The following is a 24,642-nucleotide window of genomic DNA, read 5'->3' on the forward strand; positions in this document are numbered from 1 at the left end:
GAAACTATCCTCTCCACACTTGCAGAGCCACTGGGAATGCTAAACACCCTTTTGGCCACTCTTGCCAGGCTGGGCAGAGATGTAGAGTTGTTTTTTATTTTTCTATTAGGTAGGCCTAAAGGTTTTTAGGCAAAATAACCCAATCAAAACAGAAATCTGCTTGAATGTGGGAATATGCCAGGCCTATTGGGCCAAAATCAATTATAGCCTATTGTATAGATAATAGAACGAAAATTTACGAAACGTTTAAGAGTTCTGATTCTTAGTTTATAAACACTTTGCTACGATGACACACTTAGTTATCTACCCACCTCGTTCCTTACTTTAGCATGAGCACGTAGTAAGTACACCAACATACTTTTGGGAGAAATGTATTTTCAGATTTCACATTGATTCTTTAGTATATATATATATTTTTTATGTATGTAGCCAGCGTGTAACAACTGCCATATCCCGCGCGTAGAACAATGGCATCCGGTCTATAACCTAACAATTTAGCGGCATCCAAGCCTTACACCTAACAGTGGACACTACATCACCGCACTCCCTCTCTTGCTCTTGGTCCTCATCTTTGTCACCTTGATTTAGCACCTGTGTGTTTTATCAGTTTCTTTATGAAAATATTTAGCGATCTCCATGACAGTAGCTAAATCAAGGAGCTATTAGCAGCACACAAGTAGACTACAAATGCATGCTGGGGCGGGCATGCCCAGAGCTCCTGAAGTGAGACCTACTGGAGCGAAATTGGAGCAGGCTAGAAGGCCGACGCTCCAGCCTTTGGGAGTCTTGCTCCACGCTCCAGTCAAATTGGCCAAGCTCAGCTCCTCACTCCGCTCCAAACTCCACTCACATACTCTGGTCCAGGTGGTCTGTGCACTCACAACCAACTTGTCTCAAATACACTGAGTATACCAAACATTAGGAACACCTTACTAATATTAAGTTGCATAGACTCTACAAGGTGTCGAAAGCGTTCCATGGGGATGCTGTTCCATGTTGACTTCAATGCCTCTCAAAGTTTTGTCAAATTGGCTGGATGTCCTTCGGGTGGTGGACCATTCTTGACACACACGGGAAACTGGTGAGCGTGAAAAACCCAGCAGTGTTGCAGTTCATGACACAAACCGGTGCGCCTGGCACCTACTACCATACCCCGTTCAAAGGCACTTAAATATTTTGTCTTGCCCATTCACCCTCTGAATGGCACACATACAGTGCACAAGCAACATGCCTCCGCTCTGCCCATGACTAAACGGCTCTGCATGGTCAATTCGTTATCTGCAGTGGCCATAAAGCATTTACTGTGATGCGGCCTCCACAGAAGTCCGAGCATTCATACTTCTTGCGCTTCTGGGAGCTGTCACACGCATCCAATAAATTGGTCTACACCGCACCACTCGTAGTGATTCAGGGCTAATCGCTATAACCATCCAGCTAATTACAAGCAACTGACCAAGCAACCTCTTCTGAGATGCTGGAGTCCATTTCCCAGTGCTTGACATAGGAGCTCAGCCAAGATAGAATGAAGTAAAAAGGCTGCACCATTTTCCCACCTGCATCTTCTCTATCCCGAATCTCCCCATTGCCCCCCAGTAAAATTAGCCTACATTTAGAATATTGTTTATATGTGTATTTCACACTATGTTGAGGTAAAAGTCAGAGTATAATGCTTGTATGGATGTCAACCCCAATACATGTTCATGTCATCAATCAACTGCAATAGTTACAGTTAAAAACTACTTAGACTACCACCACCGGTTTCTGTATGCTAACTATGCTACCAGCTTATACGAACGTGAGTTAGCATTTAGCAGTCCCTTTTTCTAAACATGAAAAGAGACTTCTAAATGTTATGCATCGAAAACAGTCAAATATATCCAAATCGGATTTTAGTAACCACATTGTGGGCCTGTTACAATACATCAATCATTATGGATTTGATAAATATCCACTTTGTTAGATCAGATTTGTTGAATGTGCGCCAATCCAGAGTCCTTCTATTCCTCACTGTCTGCATTCCATTGACCTCTTTACCACATCTATCCCCATTACCTCCTCGATCTCTTTCCAGGAGTTCAAACTAATTTTCGTGTCTTCGAAATCCCTACACGAGGTATCATAAAGATGTTTTTATTTGTGAACTTGTTCTGATAGCCTTTTGTCAAAGTTCTCCATGTTTGTTGTCAAGGAAGTGAGTTTGTGTTTATACAGGATGTACTGGCCCCCACCTACCGTTAACCAATCATGTCAATGCGGAGCTATGCGGAGTCCTCCGCATTGTTAAAGCCAATTTATGCTTGATCTGTATGGAGGTTGTGCCCCAGAGGCACTACTGCATCGCCTCCTAAATTTTGAAACAATGTGGAGGGCTCCGTATAGCTCCGCATTTACATGATTGGTTAACGGTAGGTGGGGGCCTACTATATAAACACAAATGTCGCTTCCTTGACAACAGCTCTGCGCTGTTCGGCGAAGCGCAAGAAGTATGAATGCCCTGAATTCTGCAGAGGCCATATCACCATAAATGCTGCACGGCCAATGCAGACCTCGGATTGATCGTGCAGCACGTTTTACAACATTTGGGAGGCGCAAGGCATCACCATACAGAGCTTGATTTGGTATCTGCAAGCTGAGGCTCCGCAATTGAGTCACACCCTCCTTATGGAGCCTCCAGATCACATTTCCAGATTTACATTTTAGTCATTTAGCAGACGCTAAATCCAGAGCAGGATAATTAGGGTTAAGTGCCTTGCTTAAGGGCACAGACAGATTTTTCACCTAGTCGGCTCGGGGATTAGAACCAGCAACCTCTCGGTTTCTGGCACAACACACAACGCTCTTACCCACTAAACTACCAGATCAAGCATAAAAGGCCCTGCATGGTCAGTCCAACATCTGCAGTGGCTGTACAGCATTTACTGTGATGCGGCCTTCACAGAAGTCTGAGCATTCATACTTCTTGTGCTTAGTGGAGCAGAGTAAAGCTGTTATGAAGGAAGTTGTCAAGGAAGTGACTTTTTTATATACAGGACCTCCCGCACCCACCTACAGTCAACCAATCATGTTAATGCGGAGCAATATGGAGCCCTACACATTATTACAACATTTGGGAGGCGCAAGGCAATGCGTTGCGGAGCTCGATTTGGCCTCTGCAAGCCTCCAGAGGAGCCGCTATTGCATCAAACCCTCCATACGGAGCCTCCAGATCGCATCTCCAGACCAAGCATAAATTGGCTTTAAAATTGGTTTTTACAGAGCCTCTTTGCAATCTGCACTTGTAACATCTTGTTCTAGGGTTGCAAGTAATATCACCACACCAGCACCCAACATGAGTACCGGCACCTATTTCAATTTTTTTTGTAATCAAGCACTGGTTACAATTATAAGATTATAGTTAGTACTTTTATCATTCTCCTCTTTCTTTGACCCAAGGTGCAGTAGCCCGGCTCTGGGTAGCTCCAGCTCTATTCCTTTTTCCCCAGGGCTAAGGCAAGAACTGGCCTATTAATTCAAGGAGCGACAGTGACACCTTGTGGTGGACAGCATTTTTCTTAATTTCTCCTGGATGGAAATCTACCTCTTCTCTTTTTTCCTTTTACATTGCACATTTTTCAAACTATATAATAAATATAGTAGTTGCGTGGAATACAGAGGGGAGGAGAGGATGTCTGAGGGCAGTAGCAGAGAAGTGCACGTACCTGTTCATTGCTACGCTACCCCCATGTGTGCCTTCCACATTGGGCATAATTAAAAGCGGGGGAAATCAACAGTTTCGTGATAATGAAGTGGCATGGATATCATCAAATTAATTGCGGAATAAAAATATATACATGTGGCCTGCAGCAGTCGAGCGGTTTCGGCTAAGCACAAACGCCCCCGCCCCCATTACTGCGCACGTGCTTCTTCTTGTAGCCGCAGTCACATGACATTACTTCCTGGATCACATTTGTTTTTGTTCAGCGGCCAATTTTTTTAATTTGTTATTGCAGGCAATAACAAAGGGAATCTGCAAGCAAAAATACGACTGAAGGAGAAACGTCGATAAATCTATAACTTAAATATATTAACAACTGGCTAGCTAGACGATGACAACCCCGATACAGACATAACATCTAACAGTTTTTTGGGGTTTTTTTTGCTAGGGAGCTGTAGCTTGTTAGTAGTAGCTAACCAAGTCAGCAGAATATAGCTAGCTAGACAGCCTCCGAAATAACGGGAAACAGGTTGTTGGCTAGCTAGTTAACTGTTGTGTCAGTAGATAGGTTTTCTATTTGAACTGAGCAGGACATACAGAATTGCTGTAAAAAAAATGTCAAAATACACAAGTTTTCCGAAACCAGGCGACGACCACAACCCATTCCAGGTGATATGATATGCAAACGTAAAATACTTTACTTAGCTACTGTTCTTTTATTCTTTTTTTTTTGTTAACATTACAATGTTGGTGAAAAGGGCATGATGTTTCGCCTGTTGCACTGTAACGTAATGGCAGACGTGCTGTTACTCATGACGTGATTTTGCTGCTTTCTCCATGCTCTAACCCAGGCTATTCTAATGATATATCTAGTAGCTTTACACAAAAACATTTTCAAAGGGCTCATTGAATGAAAGAGAACATATTGATACTTACGTGGTCAAGGGAACGTCCCAAATGGGCCCCTATTCCTTACATAGGGGCACTATTTTGATTCTACGGTCCAAAGAATTGCACCATATAGGGAGTAGGGTGTCATTTAGGACGGTATGTCATAGAATTAGGAATTATAATAATTTAATATAATAAAATAGTAATAGGATCTCAATGACGTAGCCCAGAGTGATTGTTTTTATGATGTTCTGTTAGTGACGTTTATCTTGTTTGTATGTCAGGACCCTGCAGTGACTCAACACAGCAGCAACACTGAGTATGCCACACTGGATCTTTACAACCCATTTGACAATAAAAATGGGGTAAGAGATGTGTAGTTATCTATGCCTTTGTGTCAGAATAGGAACGATTTGGAGATTCAGTATATGCAGTAATAGTAATGCAGTATGGTAATAATGCATACAGGAGTACATAGGCTAGCTAGATGGCGTCTACATATGCTAGCTGTATTGCGTCTTTCGTCATAGATGTGCTTCGGCAGAGTAGCATGAATGCTACTACATTCCAAGCAATTGGACATGGTAACATGCCACGATGCTCCACGCCCATACAGAGTTGTTTGGACATATGCTCTATAGCCACTCGTTGTTTGTGATTATTATAAACGTTATTGGTAATGATATAGGTCGATTTCTTGTCGTCATCCACTCTCTAGCCCCCACCACCACCCTATGCAGCCACCGTACCATCCAACCCCCAACCTGTTGTTACTGCAACAACCCCACCCAGCAGGACTACACCCACAGACTCCCGCAACTATGGCACCTCCTTCACCCCCCAGGTACTTGTTCTATATGTATTACACAATTGTCAGGAGTCACCTGTACAGGTTATATAATTACCCTTATTCAGCTAGAAATAATACTCATAGACAAGCAACTCATATTTCTGTATGATAATTACATTTCCCAATGTTTATTTACTAGCTTGACATGGAGCACCTGAACTTATCAGACTAATTTCTACTAAATCAAGTTCAACTTCAGTATTTCTACTAAGGTATATGGAGCTATATTCAGCTCTATTAAAGCCTGACGTTTTCCTTCTCTCTCTTTAGCAGACCGCGGTCAACGCCACCACAGCAGAGCTCCTGAGGAAGCAGGAAGAGCTTGAGAAGAAAGCCCGCGAGCTGGAGAGGAGGGAGAGGGAGCTGGACTCACATGCCCTCGGCCCTGGAGCCAGTAAGAGAGGGAGGAGGTGGTGGTGGTGGTGATGATGATAGAGATTGGTTTGATAGAAAAAAGTGGATCCATATGTCTGATATGAAATGATTGAGGGGTGGGGGGAGGGGTTAATAAAGGAAGGATCGGAGATGGAAGGATTAACGTACACTGGTTCCTAACTGCACTTGTAACATTAAGAAACAAAGATTTCTCCCATTGCTGAATCATTTGAAGTAACACACTCTCTTCCCCAATCTCTCTGTCAGCTCGTCAGAATAACTGGCCTCCCCTGCCCTCTTTCTGCCCTGTGGGACCCTGCTTCTACCAAGACATCAACATGGAGATCAGCCAGAGCTTCCAACGCACTGTCTCCATCATGTATTACTACTGGATGTGTGAGTTTCCCCGTCTGTGCCTGGCTGGCTGTCTGCTGTCTGTCTGGTGAAGTAATCTGTAATAAGTAACACTTCCATGAAAGAATGATGATTATAGTAATGCTTAGATTAAATGTTTAATGAAAATGTTAAGCACTTTAAGAATGTTACCTAATACTTAATGACAATGTTAAAACGTAGAGATTTCTCAAAATAATTTACACCAATTTAGAAGTGATACATTAATCAAAAAGTGCACCTGTGTGCATTCAGTTTACCAATGTAACTTTATCCCTTTATCCCTTTCCTTTCCAATGAAACTTTAAAGTGCTCTAATATCCAAACTGTAGTTCTGACCTTCCCACCTTTCTCTTCTTATTTTGCCTACATACCTATCCATCCCCCCCATCTCTGGTCTGCATCTCTGTCACCTCCCTTATCTAATTTGTCTTGACCCCCTTTTCTCATCCTTTCCCCCTTTATCTACTCTTCACATCCGTTCTCCTCATCACTTTTCATCCCCTCTCTCACTCCCTTGCTCTCCCTCCTCACTTCACCCATCCTACGCTCTTCCTTCTGTCTTCTTTCTCTCCCCCTCTCGTAGTCACAGCCTGCGTGCTGGCGTTTAACTTAATTTCCTGCCTGAGTCTGTTCTGTGTGGATCCTTCTGGTGGTGTTGGGCTGGGCCTGGCCATCCTCTGGGTCCTCCTCTTCACCCCCTGCTCCTTCGTCTGTTGGTACAGGCCTGTGTACAAAGCCTTCAGGTGCGTACTATTGCACATTTCCAATTTAGTGGCTTGTCATTACAAAACGGACATGATCTATTTATGTTCCCTCTTTATATCAGATTACAGTGAACCTATGAATGCATTTTTTTTTTCAGGAGTGACAGCTCCTTCAACTTCTTCGCCTTCTTCTTCATTTTTTTTGTCCAAGTGATCTTCTATGTCATCATGACCATTGGCATTCCTGGTTGGGGTTTCAGGTACGTGCCACAAACAAGCCAACCATTGATAAGGGCGATCTTACGACTATGTTACAATTACTATCATATCTTACTTTACCTTTACTGTATTACATCTCCTATACAGTACATTCCTCATACACCTACTCTTCACCCCCCCTTCCCGTCTCTCTTTGTCTTCTTTCTTTGTGACTGTCTCTCTCTCTCCTTCCCTCCCTGTCTCTGTTCCACTCAGCGGCTGGATTGTGAGTCTGGCTGCTCTGAAGACTAGCGTGCCTGTTGGTGTGATCATGATGCTCAATGCCATCCTATTCACTGCCCAGGCTGCCATGGGGGTCGTCATGCTCAAGAGGGTAACCTGAAATGAAGGCGAGGGAGGGGAATTTAGCCTGTTTTAACCAGTCTAAAGGATATTGTATGCTAGGGCAAATCAGGACAGTGTGGAGCAATTACAGTAGGTAGACAATGGCTTGGAATGAAGTACAACATGGGGGAGGAAGGAATAGGATGAGGGTAAAAAGGCAACAACATATACACCTAGATTCTCACATATTTTTCATCTTGACCCACTATGTCAATAAACATTTAGAATTGTCCACAGTAATTGTTTTGAATTTTCAGAGTATTATTTACAGTATTGTTTTCAGATTGATAGCGAGTATGGTGTTGAGATATGGGCAATTCCACAGTAACAGTGATCCTGAGACTCAGATTCTTCGCTCAAAAATGTATGTCGAACAAAAACCAATGATTGCAAAGTTAAACAAACCATGGAACTCTATGCGCTAGGACTACTTTTAACAATTTCCAGTGAATAAAACACAGTGCAGATGCAAAGTTTGGTAACAGAATAACAGTTTGTGCCGTCATTCTGTTACCAAACTTTGCATCTGCACTGTTCTTGTGTAAATGTGTTTTTGTAAAATGTTCAGTGGAAATTGTTAAAAGTAGTCCTTGTACATAGCTGTATGGTTTGTTTAACTTTGCAATCATTGTTTTTTGTTTGACATACATTTTTTAAAGTGAAAAACTGAGTCTCAGCATCACTCTGTTACTGTGGAATTGCCCATATGTATCATGTATCAAAGCCTGTCTTCCTCTCCCCTCCAGGTCCACTCTCTGTACAGGCAGACCGGTGCCAGCTTCGTGAAGGCTCAGGCTGAGTTTGCCACTGGAGTGATGTCCAATCAGGCTGTACGCCAGGCAGCTGCCAACGCCACTGCTTCTGCCGCTCAGGGGGCCTTTACTGGGGCGGCTCGATAGAGAGGGAAGGCAGGCAAGTAGGGCAAGGGCGCTGGTAGAGAGTGAGGGAGAGAGGGGTAGGTACAGTATGAGGGTGTACAATACAAAAGACGTAGGCAAGACTCAGGTGTTTTGATAAATTGTTACATCAAAGTAGGTGAAAGGGGTGGGACTTGAGTTTGTGATGCATGCACTGAAGTGATGCTCCATATTTAACACTTAATTAACAGCCGAACGGTTCAATTATCTGTGGCCAATGCTATTGTTTGCTAAAGTGAGCTCTAACATGTCAATTGTTTTGATATCCCAAATGAGAATGCCTACTTATTTACACACGCTATCTGCCAAAATCATAACTGTAAATGAGAAAAACACGTTGTTTTGGGTTGTAATATTATTGCTATTATTATGTTGATGCTGTATGTGGTTGTCATGATCGCCATTGTCGTTCTTTCTTGGTTTTAATAAAATCAGTTGATATGCTCAATATTTTCAACTTTCCTTTGGTCACTTCACTGATACAGTATCATTAGTCATCATGTCAGTAGCCTTACCTAAAATAGTGTAGGCCTATTACGTCTAAGACTAATATGGGCAGAGCGTGTTATTCAATGTACAGTTTCTGAAAACAACCTATTCACTGGACTGATAAAGATGTACTGTAGTCTTCCCCACAGACTCCTGGGAAACTACATCGATGATGCATTTCTTCCTATCCTTTTAATCATCACTTCTATTATTACTGTAACTTGTTTAATATACTGAACAAAAATATGAATGCAACATGTAAAGTGTTGGTCCCATGTTTCATGAGCTGAAATAAAAGATCCCAGAAATGTTCCATTTGCACAAAAAGCTTATTTCTCTAAAATGTTGTGCACATTTGTTTACATCCCTGTTAGTGAGCATTTCTCCTTTGCCAAGATAATCCATCCACCTGACAGGTGTGACATATCAAGAAGCTGATTAAACAGCATGATCATTACATAGGTGCACCTTGTCCTGGGGACAAAAGCCACTCTAAAATGTGCAGTTTTGTCACAACACAATGCCACAGATGTCTCAAGTTTTGAAGGAGCGTGCAATTGGCATGCTGGCTACAGGAATGTCCACCAGGGCTGTTGCCAGATAATGTAATGTTAATTTCTCTACCATAAGCCGCCTCCCAACGTCATTTTAGAGATTTTGGCAGTAAGTCCAACCGGCCTCACAACAGCAGACCACGTGTAACCACGCCAGCCTGGACCTCCACATCCGGCTTCTTCTTGGTCTGAGACGAGCCAGATAAGAGTATCCAGCTTCAGAGATTTTTGCAATTCGTTCCAGTCATTGGCAGCAGAGAACTGGAAGGAATGGCGGCCAAAGGAGGTGTTGGCTTTGGGAATGACCAGTGAGATATACCTACTGGAGCGCAGACTACGGGTGGGTGCTGCTATGGTGACCAATGAGCTAAGATAAGGCGGGGATTTACCTAGCAGTGATTTATAGATGGCCTGGAGCCAGTGGGTTTGACGACGAACAAATCAAATCAAATCAAATTTTATTGGTCACATGCGCCGAATACAACAGGTGCAGACATTACAGTGAAATGCTTACTTACAGCCCTTAACCAACAGTGCATTTATTTTAAACAAAAAAGTAAGAATAAAACATCAACAAAAAAGTGTTGAGAAAAAAAGAGCAGAAGTAAAATAAAGTGACAGTAGGGAGGCTATATATACAGTAAAATAAAGTGACAGTAGGGAGGCTATATATACAGGGGGGTACCGTTGCATAGTCAATGTGCGGGGGCACCGGCTAGTTGAGGTAGTTGAGGTAATATGTACATGTGGGTAGAGTTAAAGTGACTATGCATAAATACTTAACAGAGTAGCAGCAGCGTAAAAAGGATGGGGTGGGGGGGCAGTGCAAATAGTCCGGGTAGCCATGATTAGCTGTTCAGGAGTCTTATGGCTTGGGGGTAGAAGCTGTTGAGAAGTCTTTTGGACCTAGACTTGGCACTCCGGTACCGCTTGCCGTGCGGTAGCAGAGAGAACAGTCTATGACTAGGGTGGCTGGAGTCTTTGACAATTTTGAGGGCCTTCCTCTGACACCGCCTGGTATAGAGGTCCTGGATGGCAGGGAGCTTTGCCCCAGTGATGTACTGGGCCGTACGCACTACCCTCTGTAGTGCCTTGCGGTCAGAGGCCAAGCAGTTGCCATACCAGGCGGTGATGCAACCAGTCAGGATGCTCTCGATGGTGCAGCTGTAGAATTTTTTGAGGATCTGAGGACCCATGCCAAATCTTTTTAGTCTCCTGAGGGGGAATAGGCTTTGTCGTGCCCTCTTCACGACTGTCTTGGTGTGTTTGGACCATGATAGTTCGTTGGTGATGTGGACACCAAGGAACTTGAAGCTCTCAACCTGTTCCACTACAGCCCCGTCGATGAGAATGGGGGCGTGCTCAGTCCTCTTTTTTTTCCTGTAGTCCACAATCATCTCCTTTGTCTTGGTCACGTTGAGGGAGAGGTTGTTGTCCTGGCACCACACGGCCAGATCTCTGACCTCCTCCCTATAGGCTGTCTCATCGTTGTCGGTGATCAGGCCTACCACTGTTGTGTCGTCGGCAAACTTAATGATGGTGTTGGAGTCGTGCCTGGCCATGCAGTCATGGGTGAACAGAGAGTACAGGAGGGGACTGAGCACGCACCCCTGAGGGCCCCCCGTGTTGAGGATCAGTGTGGCAGATGTGTTGTTACCTACCCTTACCACCTGGGGGCGGCCCGTCAGGAAGTCCAGGATCCAGTTGCAGAGGGAGGTTTTTAGTCCCAGGATCCTTAGCTTAGTGATGAGCTTAGAGGGCACTATGGTGGACCAGCCAACAAGAGCGTACAGGTCACAGTGGTGGGTAGTGTATGGGGCTTTGGAGACAAAACGGATGGCACTGTGATAGACTACATCCAATTTGCTGAGTAGAGTGTTGGAGGCTATTTTGTAAATGACATCGCCGAAGTCAAGGATCGGTAGGATAGTCAGTTTTACGAGGGCATGTTTGGCAGCATGAGTGAAGGAGGCTTTGTTGCGAAATAGGAAGCCGATTCTAGATTTAACTTTGGATTGGAGATTCTTTATGTGAGTCTGGAAGTTGAGTTTACAGTCTAACCAGACACCTAGGTATTTGTAGTTGTCCACATACTCTAGGTCAGACCCGTCGAGAGTGGTGATTCTAGTCGGGTGGGCGGGTGCCAGCAGCGTTCGATTGAAAAGCATGCATTTAGTTTTACTAGTGTTTAAGAGCAGTTGGAGGCTACTGAAGGATTGTTGTATGGGATTGAAGCTCGTTTGGAGGTTTGTTAACACAGTGTCCAATGAAGGGCCAGATGTATACAAAATGGTGTCGTCTGCGTAGAGGTGGATCTGAGAGTCACCAGCAGCAAGAGCGACATCATTGATATACACGGAGAAAAGTGTCGGCCCAAGAATTGAACCCTGTGGCACCCCCATAGAGACTGCCATAGGTCCAGACAACAGGCCCTCCGATTTGACACACTGAACTCTATCTGAGAAGTAGTTGGTGAACCAGGCGAGGCAGTCATTTGAGAAACCAAGGCTATTTAGTCTGCCAATAAGAATGCGGTGGTTGACAGAGTCGAAAGCCTTGGCCAGGTCGATGAAGACGGCTGCACAGTACTGTTTATTATCAATGGCGGTTATAATATCGTTTAGGACCTTGAGCGTGGCTGAAGTGCACCCGTGACCAGCTCGGAAACCGGATTGCATAGCGGAGAAGGTACGGTGGTATTCGAAATGGTCGGTGATCTGTTTGTTAACTTGGCTTTCAAATACTTTCGAAAGGCAGGGCAGGATGGATATATGTCTGTAGCAGTTTGGATCTAGAGTGTCACCCCCTTTGAAGAGGGGGATGACCGCGGCAGCTTTCCAATCTCTGGGGATCTCAGACGTTATGAAAGAGAGGTTGAACAGACTAGTAATAGGGGTTGCGACAATTTCGGCGGCTAGTTTTAGAAAGAAAGGGTCCAGATTGTCTAGCCCAGCTGATTTGTAGGGGTCCAGATTTTGCAGCGCTTTCAAAACATCAGCTGTCTGAATTTGTGTGAAGGAGAAGCGGGGGGGGCATGGGCAAGTTGCAGCAGAGGGTGCAGAGTTGGTGGCCGGGTTAGTGGTAGCCAGATGGAAAGCATGGCCAGCTGTAGCAAAATGCTTGTTGAAATTCTCGATTATTGTAGATTTATCGGTGGTGATATTGTTTCCTAGCCTCAGTGCAGTGGGCAGCTGGGAGGAAGTGCTCTTATTCTCCATGGACTTTACAGTGTCCCAAAACTTTTTGGAGTTAGTGCTCCAGGATGCAAATTTCTGTTTGAAAAAGTTAGCCTTTGCTTTCCTGACTGCTTGTGTATATTGGTTCCTAACTTCCCTGAAAAGTTGCATATCGCGGGGGCTATTTGATGCTAATGCTGTACGCCACAGGATGTTTTTGTGCTGGTCAAGGGCAGTCAAGTCTGAGGAGAACCAGGGGCTATATCGGTTCTTAGTTCTGTATTTTTTGAATGGGGCATGTTTATTTAAGATTGAGAGGAAATTACTTTTAAGGAACAACCAGGCATCCTCTACTGACGGAATGAGATCTATATCCATCCAGGATACCTGGGCCAGGTCAATTAGGAAGGCCTGCTCGCTAAAGTGTTTTAGGGACCGTTTGACAGTGATGAGGGGTGGTCGTTTGACCGCGGACCCGTTACGGACGCAGGCAATAAGGCAGTGATCGCTGAGATCCTGGTTGAAGACAGCTGAGGTGTATTTAGAGGGTATGTTAGTCAGGATGATATCTATGAGGGTACCCATGTTTACGGATTTAGGGTTGTACCTGGTAGGTTCGTTGATAATTTGCGTGAGGTTGAGGGCATCTAGCTTGGATTGTAGGATGGCTGGGGTATTAAGCATATCCCAATTTAGGTCACCAAGCAGTACAAACTCTGAGGATAAATGGGGGGCAATCAATTCACATATGGTGTCCAGGGCACAGCTGGGGGCTGAGGGGGGTCTGTAGCAAGCGGCAACAGTGAGAGACTTATTTCTGGAAAGGTGGATTTTTAGAAGTAGAAGCTCAAACTGTTTGGGCACAGACCTGGATAGTATGATAGAGCTCTGCAGGCTATCTCTACAGTAGATTGCAACTCCACCCCCTTTGGCAGTTCTATCTAGACGGAAAATGTTATAGTTGGGGATGGAAATTTCAGAATTTTTGGTGGCCTTCCTGAGCCAGGATTCAGACACTGCTAGAACATCAGGGTTGGCAGAGTGTGCTAACGCAGTGAATAACTCAAACTTAGGAAGTAGACTTCTGATATTTATGTGCAAGAAACCAAGACTTTTGCGATTACAGAAGTCATCAAATGATAGCGCCTGGGGAGTAGGAGTGATACTGAGGGCTGCAGGGCCTGGGTTAGCCTCTACATCACCAGAGGAACAGAGGAGGACTAGAATAAGGATACGGCTAAAGGCTTTAAGAACTGGTCTTCTAGTGCGTTGGGTACATAGAATAAAGGGGGCAGATTTCCGGGTGTTATAGAAAAGATTCAGGGCATTATGTACAGACAAGGATATGGAAGGATATGAGTAAAGTGGAGGTAAACCTAAGCGTTGGGTAACAATGAAAGAGATAGCATCGCTGGAGGCATCAATTGAGTCGGTCTCCGCGTGTATAGGGGGAGGGGCAAAGGAGCTATCTAAGGCAGGTTTAGCTAGGCTGGGGGGTCTACAGTGATATAGTACAATTAGAAATAACCGAAACAACAATAAACTAACAATGTTTGGGCTGAGGCTAAACATAAACAGGATGTAGTACCGTAAAAAGGAACAGTCCAGCAGACATCAGCTGTATAGCTGAGTTATCATAAGGTCCGGTGGTAAAGCACTAGTGAGTAAGAGGCCACGGCTAGCGTGTGCTAGCGGGCCGGGGCTAGCAGATGGATGGAATTTTCGTGGTTAACGTCGTAACCACATCAGACGATTTCGTCGGCGGACCAGTCGTGTAGGATCGGCGGGGCTCCGTGTCAACACTAGGTGGTCCCGTCCGGTTGACAGAGAGGTAGATAGCCGGGAGATGGGCCTAGCTCAGGATGATTAGCCAGACCCCAGCGTCCGTTTTGTTGTAGCTAGCTGGTAGCGATGAATCCGGAGTTAAAGGTCCAGTGATTCAGTGATTCCGGCGGAAAAACGGATATGTTCTGGGTCGATAACGCGCTGTGCAGACTGGCCGAATATCCGGTGATTAATGTCCAGTGATTAAAATTAATCCCGCAGAAAAAAAATCCAATGTTCTGGGTGAAATACCACTAGCTGTGGCTAATAGCAAGTAGCTAGTTAGCTGGCTAGCTAGTTTCAACTGGAGATTCTAGATTCTAGATAAAGGTAAGTCAATAATAGAATCCGTTCCACATTGAGTGAGGCGGGTTGCAGGAAAGTATATTTTGTAGAAGGATGAAAAGTCTGATAGGGAAATATGTACGAAAAATACAGAAAAATTGGGTATTTACAGGCTATTTACAGACATACGATAAAAACACAACTGCACTACTACGCCATCTTGGATCAGGCGTTGTTTGGGCGAGCGGTTTACTGATGTCAACGTTGTGAACAGAGTGCCCCGTGGGGTTATGGTATCGGCAGGCATAAGCTACGGACAACAAACACAATTGCATTTGATCAATGGCAATTTGAATGCACAGAGATACCGTGACAAAATCCTGAGGCCCATTGTCGTGCCATTCATCCGTCGCCATCACCTCATGTCACAAGGATCTGTACACAATTTCTGGAAGCTGAAAATGTCCCAGAAAATGTTCCATGGCCTGCATACTCACCAGACATGTAACCCATTGAGCATGTTTGGGATGCTCTGGATCGACGGGTACAACAACATGCCAGTTCCCGCCAATATCCATCAACTTCGCACAGCCATTGAAGAGGAGTGGGACAAAATTCCACAGGCCACAATAAACAGCCTGATCAACTCTATGCGAAGGAGATGTCGCGCTGCATGAGGCAAATGGTGGTCACACCAGATACTGACTGGTTTTCTGATCCATGCCCATACCTTTAAAAAAAAAAAAGGTATCTGTGACCAACAGATGCATATCTGTATTCCCAGTCATGCCTAATTTATTTATTTTAATTGACTGATTTCCTTATATGAACTGTAACTCAGTAAAATCTTTGAAATTGTTGCATGTTGCGCTTATTTTTGTTCAGAGTACTTTAAGGGCCAGTTTACCTGACACCAAATCCTGGACTAAAAAGCTTGCTCAATGGACAATCTCCATTGAAATCTTTTTTTTAGTCCACGACTACTAGGCTTAATCTGTGACCGGTAAAAACAGTTTTTATTTTACAAATATATTCTGTTGTTTTGGATAGTCTCATTGGTGGCCTGTCATGTAGCCTACAACTGCAGATTTTGCTTCAGCTATTTCTTTCGAGATTCAGTCTTGTGGTCATTGGTGCAACAAGTGAAATCGGTTCTGTACTAGAGCAGTTTACATGTGTTTATTGGCACACTTTTTTTGTTGTAAATGTTGACGGGGACCCATAGCCCTATGTATAACCTAGGCTATTGCAACATTGGTTAGAAGATAGCTGCAATAATCTCAAATTGCAACACTTGGTTGAAATTGGAGCAGTATACATTTGGTATTTATAACCTCAGGAATTCAGATTGGAGCAATGAGAACATTTTGTTCACTAGCAAATGTTAATTTAAAATCGGGGGAAAAATCTTGAACAAATGGTAGCCTGTAGTAAAAATAAAAAACAGTAGCCTATGGACTGGACTGACATGACCCTTTTGACAAGTGCCCCTACGCCTTCCGTCGGCTTGAGCTACCATACAGACAGACGTCAGTGACTCTATGCTACCGTGAATATGGCGGAGGCTGCGGCGACACCACAATACCGTTTTTTCTGTCACTGCTGTAAAGGTGAAATCGACCCTAAACTCCCGGTGAGTTGGCATAAGTGATATTCTTCTTTCCTGTCCCGTCCGGTTCTGGACCGGCGTTTCTGTATCAGTAGTAGCTAGCAACGCCTGCCGAAATACATTCTAAGAAAATAAACATTTTTATCTGAAACTGAATGTGACTGATAGAATAGAATATTGTCGTTACTAGAATAAAACGTTATAAGTGTTGTTGCATGGAGAGCGCGCCGTTAGATAGATAGATTGGTTGTTGCGAAGAAATCTGGTGATCCAAGTTTTGGGTTTGCTTCGTTGCCATATTTAGAAGCACTACCGTGTGGCAAGTAGTCGCAACTGTCAACTGCATGTGAAAAACATTATTACCGCGTTCAAGTGCGAGTCGGAACTAGGAAACTAAACTTCCTAGTTGCTAACTGGTTGAACGCGGCACGTGTAGGCTACTACAACCAGTTAGCAAGTAGAATATTTCTGAGTTTCCTAGTTCCGACTAGCACGTGAACGCGGCTTATGCATGGACGGGGATGGTGGTGTGGCAGGCAGGGTGTCCCTTGTCCGCACACCACCAGCGCATTTGTCGAGCAGCTGACAAATTTTTTTTTTACATTGACATGAACGCGCATCTTGACATAGTGGACTTGATACCGCGGCAAGAGTGTTGCTTTGTATTTTCATGTTGTGTCATGAAATTGCATTTTTGTCCCCCCCAGTTTTACAATTGGAATGTGATACAAAACGAGGCAACAGTGTGCTTTAGGACCATGCGGACGCCTCCGAGAGACTGGATAAAAAATAAAAAATATAAATAATAATGATGTCCCCCCCCCCCACTTCTAAAACCAAAGTTGCGCCCCTGTGTTATGTCATCATGATTTGAAATAGAAATTGCATTTTTCTCTCAAGGAATTCACATGCCCCAGGTGTGAGTCCGATTTCATTGAGGAGGTGACAGAAGACTCCAGGTAAAATGTTCAAATCTGTTTGTTTGAGCGCTGTTCTGCTTATAGGGGTCATAGTATAGGGGCCTATACTGGACTTGCAATATCATAGCTGCAGTATTTTAGGTACAGTATAATGTGCAGTTTCTGATACATCTGATATAGTATACATTAGATTTATTCAATTAAAATAAGTTTCACTCTCGTATTTGCATTTCTATTAATGTATTAATTTACAATAATTGAAATAACTCGAAAGGTTATGAGATAAACATTGTCTTTGTCTTTCAGTCTCTTGGAGAACAGCAGCACTGCAGAGGCCAATGATGATGCAGGCACACTCTTTTCAGAGGTACCTGAATGTCCTCCCAAGTTCTCTTTGTCTTTTTCTATCCTTTTCCCCTGTCTTAAACTTTAATCTGAATTTACTGGTCTGCTCTCCCTCCTCCAAGCTGTGGCAGCTGCTGTTTATGGAACGCTCTGCCCTTCTCTTGGACCCCTCCGCCTCTGAGTCTGACCAGAGCCATCTACAGGCTGCCGTAGCCAGTGATGCAGTGGAGGAAGACGTGGAGGGCCCTTCCGAAGTGCCTGTGGCCTCTGTGGGAGGCACAGAGCCTTTAGTGCCTGAACCGGAACGCCCATCTCGTCCGCCTAGCCAGGGGAGGCGACAGTCCCGCACGCCAGCAGTGGAGGGGTTAGTGGAGATGCCCAATTCCCCATCACTGATCTTGATCTGTCTACGGTGTAACGTTATTACCTTTATCCACTCACTCTCTATTAGCTTCCTTTCATGGTTTTGCCCCATGCCAAAAGGTCCAGGCAGGTATAGCTGATGGCTTATATTTCAGTTGTGGCAATAACCACTGATTTTGCAATGTTATCTACCTCTCCATGGCAGTTTTTAGGAAGCTATTCTCACTCGACTCAAGAGCCTGTATTGATATTGAGACCTTGTACTGTTGTATAATAACATCTTATAACATGATTAGACTAATGGTGTTATATAATCAAAGTTGTCCAAAATGAAATATTTCCCTTCAGTTTATCACACAATATCATTTCACATATTAACAGCAATATATTTCAAACACTATTAAACTATTTGGTCCTAAAAGGTATTATGTTATTACACTGTAATTACATAATTCTGTTACATAATATTACATTGTTATTACACTCAAATAGGTGTTCTGTCTACAGGGCCTTCAGAAAGTATTCATACCCCTTGATTTATTCTCCATTTTGTTGTGTTACAGCCTGATTTCAAAATGGATTAAATATGTATTTTTTTCACCCATCTACACACAATACCCCATAAGGACAAAGTGAAAACATGTTTTTAGAAATGTTTGCAAATGTAATGAAAATGAAATACAGAAATACTGTATCTCATTTACATAAGTATTCACACCCCTGTCAATACATGTTAGAATCACCTTTGGCAGCGATTACAGCTGTGAGTCTTTCTGGTTAAGTCTCTTAAGAGCTTTCCACACCTGGATTGTACAATATTAGCACATTATTCTTTTAAAAATTCTTCAAGCTCTGTCAAATTGGTTGTTGATCAATGCTAGACAGCCATTTTCAAGTCTTGCCATAGATTATCAAGACGATTTCAATCAAAATGGTAACTAGGCCACTCAGGAACATTCAATGTCATTTTCAATTTGGCCTTGTGTTTTAGGTTATTGTCCTGCTGAAAGGTGAATTTGTCTCCCATTGTCTGTTGGAAAGCAGACTGAACCAGGTTTTCCTCTAGGATTTTGCTTGTGCTTAGCTCTATTCCAATTGTATTTTATTTTATTAAAACTCCCTAGCCCTTGCCGATAACGTGATGCAGGCACCACCAATCTTGAAAATATGAAGAGTGGTACTCGGTGATGTGTTGTGTTGGATTTGTACAGAGATGAGGTAGTCTTTCCACATTTTGTGTTACAGCCTGAATATAAAATGGATTAAATTGAGATTGTGTCACTGGCCTCACACAATACCTAATAATGTCAAAGTGAAATGATGTTTTTAGAAATGGTTACAAATTTATAAAAAATGAAAAGCTGAAATGTCTTGAGTCAATAAGTATTCAACCCCTTTGTTATGGCAAGCCTAAATAAGTTCAGGAGTAAAAATGTGCTTAACAAGTCTCAGAATAAGTTGCATGGACTCTGTGTGCAATAATAGTGTTTAACATGATTTTTGAATAAGTCAAGGGGTGTTAATACTTTCTGAAGGCACTGTAGGTGCAAAATAGATTGAATTTCTTTGCCTATTTTTTAGTATTGTGCAGCAGTTTTTGGCTGGTCTGTTTGCCAACGATGGAAATCCAGGCATCGCACCAGCTGCACTGTAAATAAGTATTTTTTTTATCTCATAATTATTATTTTCATTACTTTGACTTTTTTAAGGCATTCTAAACATCTCTCTCTCTCTGTCTTTCTCTCACTCACTCTCAGGTATGGCATGCTCCATTCAAATCCAGGGGACTATGCCTGGGGTCAGGGAGGTCTAGACGCAGTTATCACAGAGGTCAGTGCTCTCACCAGGCGCAAAATCCCGGCTTTAATCATGGCACATGTCACATCAATCTCCTGTTTCTTCATTTCTCAATTTCCTCCATTGTAGTTGTTAGGTCAGTTTGAGGGCACAGGTCCACCTCCTGCAGAGAAGGAGATGATATCATCCCTCCCCACAGTCAACATCTCTCAAGAACAGACAGGTGGGTTCCAACAAAGCCGCAACACCAAACCCATAGGCTACCACTCAAAGCATCTATGGGAGTAGAGGGTCTGGATCTTGCTCAGTAATAGTGTACAGTATACCACCTGACAATATTTAGTTTTATTCTGAAAAAGAAAAGGTGAGGTGGTCTTTACCCAGATGAGCACCGCATTCCATAGAAGCCTTTTAGTAGTGCCGGCACTACTTGTCAATGTTCTCTCTCTTTATTCTAAAACGTACACAATGAATGAACCCCCCCCCCCATACCTCTTTCTCAGACAGCAGACTGGAGTGTCCAGTATGTAGGGAGGAGTACTCCGTGGGAGAGTCTGTCAAACAGCTGCCCTGCCTCCATCATTTCCACAGTGACTGCATAGTGCCATGGCTCGAACTGGTAAGCAGGGAAAGGGTTGACTGGTGGGGGTTACAACACCACTGTATTTCATTTGTCATGGAAGGTTAGTGAGTGTGTCATTGGGGTCACATATCCTGTCTTGAGGTAGGGTATTTGGTTATATTGTTCTGGAAGTAACGGTAACTGTGTACCACACACAAAGGATTGGTTTCCTGGACACAGATTAAGCCCAATGCTGGACTAAAAAGCAAGATCAATGGAAAATCTCAATTGAAAGCACTTTTTAGTCCAGGACTAAGCTTAATCTGTGTCCGGGAAACCGTCCCACAGTGCCCAGAAGTATTGAGACTTAACCTGTAATGTTAAGCATGTTTTGTCACATGTCACGTTTGTGGATCTCTCCCACAGCACGATACCTGTCCTGTGTGTCGTAAAAGTCTTGACGGCGTCGACCAGAGCATCCAGCCCCCACCAGAACCCCCCTCCATCAGGACAGACCCTCAGGAGGAGAAACAGGCTATTTGACGATTAGGCCTCCCTCTCTGGCATCTCTTCTTCCCTTTTCTCCTGAACAAGTTTGATCTCTATCCTCATGCATCGTCATCCATCGCTCCCTATTTGACCACGTGTTTATTGAAGTGACATATTTCAATTAAACTGTGCCTCATTGTCAAAATTCAACTCTACTTGAAGATTCACCTCACAATGCTTTCACCCACAGATCCCTATACATTTACTAGGGAACTTTGATTGATGTGAGAAAGATCCAAAATGCCTTTAGTATCACCTCACCTGCAAATGGTTCCAACTGTTTTCTGACAAAATGTTATGGATTCGATTTGTCCCTTTGTAGTGGCATTTCCCCCAGTTTTCAGATTGGCTCTCATTTTGTATTTAAACCACATGAACTGACATCCTTGAGCCACAGGGAAGTGACAAATGTGATGAAATTAGATAAATTGGGGAGAATCCTAAAAGGTGAGTTGAACTCACTCTCTTGCATTGAAGCTCTGGGTAAGAGAATTTGCCCACTCTGTTCTCGCCGACATCTTTGGTTGCATCCCAATAATCTCTCCTTTCTCCTGAAGGGTGCACTTGTTCACTTCATGGATTTGAAAGGAAATGACTGCTATATGGAAACTCCTTTCAGTCCATGCATGCAATCCAATGCTTTTACATTTGTGGGGACTAGTGAACGAGTGCACACTTCCGGAGGAAGGAGAGGTTATTGCAGATTCAAATAATCAAAGCTTGATGATTAGTTGATTATTTGAGGGCAAAAACCAAAACGTGCACTCCTTGGGGTCCCCAGGACCGAGTTTGGGAAACCCTGGGTTTTTGGAACGCAAACACTGTGAGAACCTCAATTGCATACTCCTCGCGTCCTATCTCCTCGCCTCCTTCTCAAAACCCATTGGAGGAGAAGGTCAGAGGGGCGGGACATCTGGCTTTCTCATCCAATGGGTTTTGAGGAGGTGAGGAGTATACAATTGAAATTCTCCCGTCTCCCGCTTCCTCTTAATCTCACATAGCAGTATTTGTTAACAATGTCCACCTTTCTTTATGTCCCCTATTAAAACCTAATGCTGTGTTCTTTACACAATCCACCTCCTTCATGTTCTAACATTATGCACTTTTCTAATGCATTAGTCTTTTGCCTCTTTCAGTCGTTCTGTTTTTAATAATAAGTACAAGTCACAGCAAAATAATGAATATGTTTTTAGTATTTGATATATTATGATGGGCCTATATATCTATTGGTATGTATATACAGTCCAGTCAAAAGTTCATTCAAGGGTTTTTCTTTATTTTTACTATTTTCTACATTGTAGAATAATAGTAAAGACATCAAAACTATGAAATAACACATATGGAATCATGTAGTAACCAAAAAAGTGTTAAACAAATCAAAATATATTTTATATTTGAGATTCTTCAAAAGCCACCCTTTGCCTTGATGACAGCTTTGCACACTCTTGGCATTCTCTCAACCAGCTTCACCTGGAATGCTTTTCCAACCGTCTTGAAGGAGTTCCCACAAATGCTGAGCACTTGTTGGCTGCTTTTCCTTCACTCTGCGGTCCAACTCATCCCAAACCATCTCAATTGGGTTGAGGTCAGGTGATTGTGGAGGCCAGGTCATCTGATGCAGCACTCCATCACTCTCCTTCTTGGTCAAATAGTCCTTACACAGCCTGGAGGTGTGTTGGGTCATTGTCCTGTTGAAAAACAAATGATAGCCCCACTAAGCGCAAACGAGATGGGATGGCGTAACGCTGCAGAATGCTGTGGTAGCTATGATGGTTAAGTGTCTTGAATTCTAAATAAATCACTGACAGTGTCACCAGAAAAGGACCCCATCACACCTCCTGCTCCATGCTTCACGGTGGGAACCACACATGCGGAGATCATCCGTTCACCTACTTTGCGTCTCACAAAGACACGGCGGTTGGAACCAAAAATCTCAAATTTGGACACATAAGACTAAAGGACAGATTTCCACCGGTCTAATGTCCATTGCTCGTGTTTATTGGCCCAAGCAAGTCTCTTCTTCTTATTGGTGTCCTTTAGTAGTGGTTTCCTTGCAGCAATTCAACCATGAAGGCCTGATTCACACAGTCCTCTCTGAACAGTTGATGTTGAGATGTGTCTGTTACTTTGGGCTGCAATTTCTGAGGCTGGTAACTCTAATGAACTTATCCTCAGCAGCAGAGGTAACTCTGGGTCTTCCTTTCCTGTGGCAGTCCTCATGAGAGCCAGTTTCATCATAGCGCTTGATGGTTTTAGCGACTGCACTTGAAGAAACGGATTAACTGACCTTCATGTCTTAAAGTAATGATGGACTGTCGTTTCTCTTTGCGTATGTGAGCTGTTCTTGACATAATTTGGACTTGGTATTTTACCAAATAGGATTGTCTTCTGTATTCCCCCCTACCTTGTCACAACACAACTGATTGGCTCAAACGCATTAAGAAGGAAAGAAATTCCACAAATTCCCTTTTAACAAGGCACACCTGTTAATTGAAAAGCTTTCCAGGTGACTACCTAATGAAGCTGGTTGAGCGAATGCCAAGAGCGTGCAAAGCTGTCATCAAGACAAAGGGTGGCTACTTTGAAGAATCTCAAATATAAAATATATTTTGATTTGTTTAACACATTTTTGGTTACTACATGATTCCATATGTGTTATTTCATAGTTTTGATTTATTCACTATAATTCTACAATGTAGAAAATAGTAAAAATAAAGAAAAACCCTGGAATGAGTAGGTGTGTCCAAACTTTTGACTGGTACTGTATGTGTAGATGTGTATTTACATGTATGTGTTTGTTAACGAATACATCCGATTGGCAATGAGGTGATAAGATTGAATATAATAAAAATGGTCAAATTCCTAAAGCAGGAGTGAAAAGCAGTGTCATTGAATACCAAATGTCCTTCACTCCACCAATTGAACACCTAGTTCCAGTGTCCATATAGGGAATAGGGTGCCATTTGGGACATAGCAACCCCAGACTCTCAAATAGATCATTTTGAAAAAGCCTGCTCCTTGGCCATTTGATCTTCTGCCAACTTTCTGCTCATGTACTCATTTACAGACATACTGTACATTCGATAGAGAGGTTAGATTTTCCCAAGACTTCACAAGGTCTATTGCCCAGTCCCGCCTATTTTAAGACAAGGACCAATGATATGCAAGAGCATAATCGAACTAAATTGACAAATTCAAATTGCGTTAAACGTTTCCTGAATTTTTAACAAAGGCGACTGGATTATAATTCTAAACAGACAGATTGACATCCCGCCTCTAAATGTTAGTCCCACGGGAGTTTAGATCCTTCACTTTGGATAAACATATCCACGAGCGCACATTCGTTTGCTCGTGCAAGGTTGTCAATTATGCATAATAATAGGTAAATAATAGGCTATATTACAAAGAGACACCATGAAAGTTGAATCTCTTCTGCCAGTTCACGTAGCGCATTGCTACGCCGTTGTTGCAGCAGTTCTTCATTACACTTTCAGTATCAAAAGACAAAAATAAAAGAATAATAGGGGCATTTTGTGTAACACCGCCTTGAGAAAGTGTCCAGTAGCCTACCATACAACATCTGCCTCCTTCTCTCGGGTTCCCACTAGATAACACAGGCACAAAGTACATTGGCTATATTGTAAACATTTACGAAAACAAAAATGAGCTTTTTGGTCTTAATTTAGGGTTAGGCATAAGGCTAGCAGTGTGGTTAGGCTTAGGTTTAAAATCAGATTTT

General features: G+C 43.2%; 2 protein-coding genes across 2 annotated transcripts; both read left to right on the forward strand.

Annotated features, from left to right (window-relative positions):
* Window positions 1-3,914: 3,914 nt before the first annotated feature.
* Window positions 3,915-9,232, forward strand: LOC311109581 (secretory carrier-associated membrane protein 3-like). Its single transcript, XM_084152510.1, has 9 exons — window positions 3,915-4,363; window positions 4,870-4,950; window positions 5,304-5,429; window positions 5,706-5,829; window positions 6,078-6,206; window positions 6,790-6,949; window positions 7,069-7,170; window positions 7,385-7,502; window positions 8,260-9,232. Exons 1-9 carry the CDS (start codon window positions 4,310-4,312, stop codon window positions 8,410-8,412), a joined length of 1,047 nt encoding a protein of 348 aa, XP_084008636.1. The 5' UTR covers window positions 3,915-4,309; the 3' UTR covers window positions 8,413-9,232.
* Window positions 9,233-16,275: 7,043 nt separating this feature from the next.
* LOC311110613 (E3 ubiquitin-protein ligase RNF115-like) lies at window positions 16,276-21,053 on the forward strand. Its single transcript, XM_084153134.1, has 9 exons — window positions 16,276-16,391; window positions 17,268-17,326; window positions 17,594-17,654; window positions 17,755-17,996; window positions 19,577-19,645; window positions 19,753-19,825; window positions 19,922-20,015; window positions 20,296-20,411; window positions 20,781-21,053. Exons 1-9 carry the CDS (start codon window positions 16,314-16,316, stop codon window positions 20,895-20,897), a joined length of 909 nt encoding a protein of 302 aa, XP_084009260.1. The 5' UTR covers window positions 16,276-16,313; the 3' UTR covers window positions 20,898-21,053.
* The last annotated feature ends 3,589 nt before the right edge of the window (window positions 21,054-24,642 follow it).

The sequence above is a fragment of the Coregonus lavaretus genome (assembly GCF_964263955.1).
Source record: "Coregonus lavaretus genome assembly, chromosome: 3".
Taxonomy (NCBI): domain Eukaryota; kingdom Metazoa; phylum Chordata; class Actinopteri; order Salmoniformes; family Salmonidae; genus Coregonus; species Coregonus lavaretus.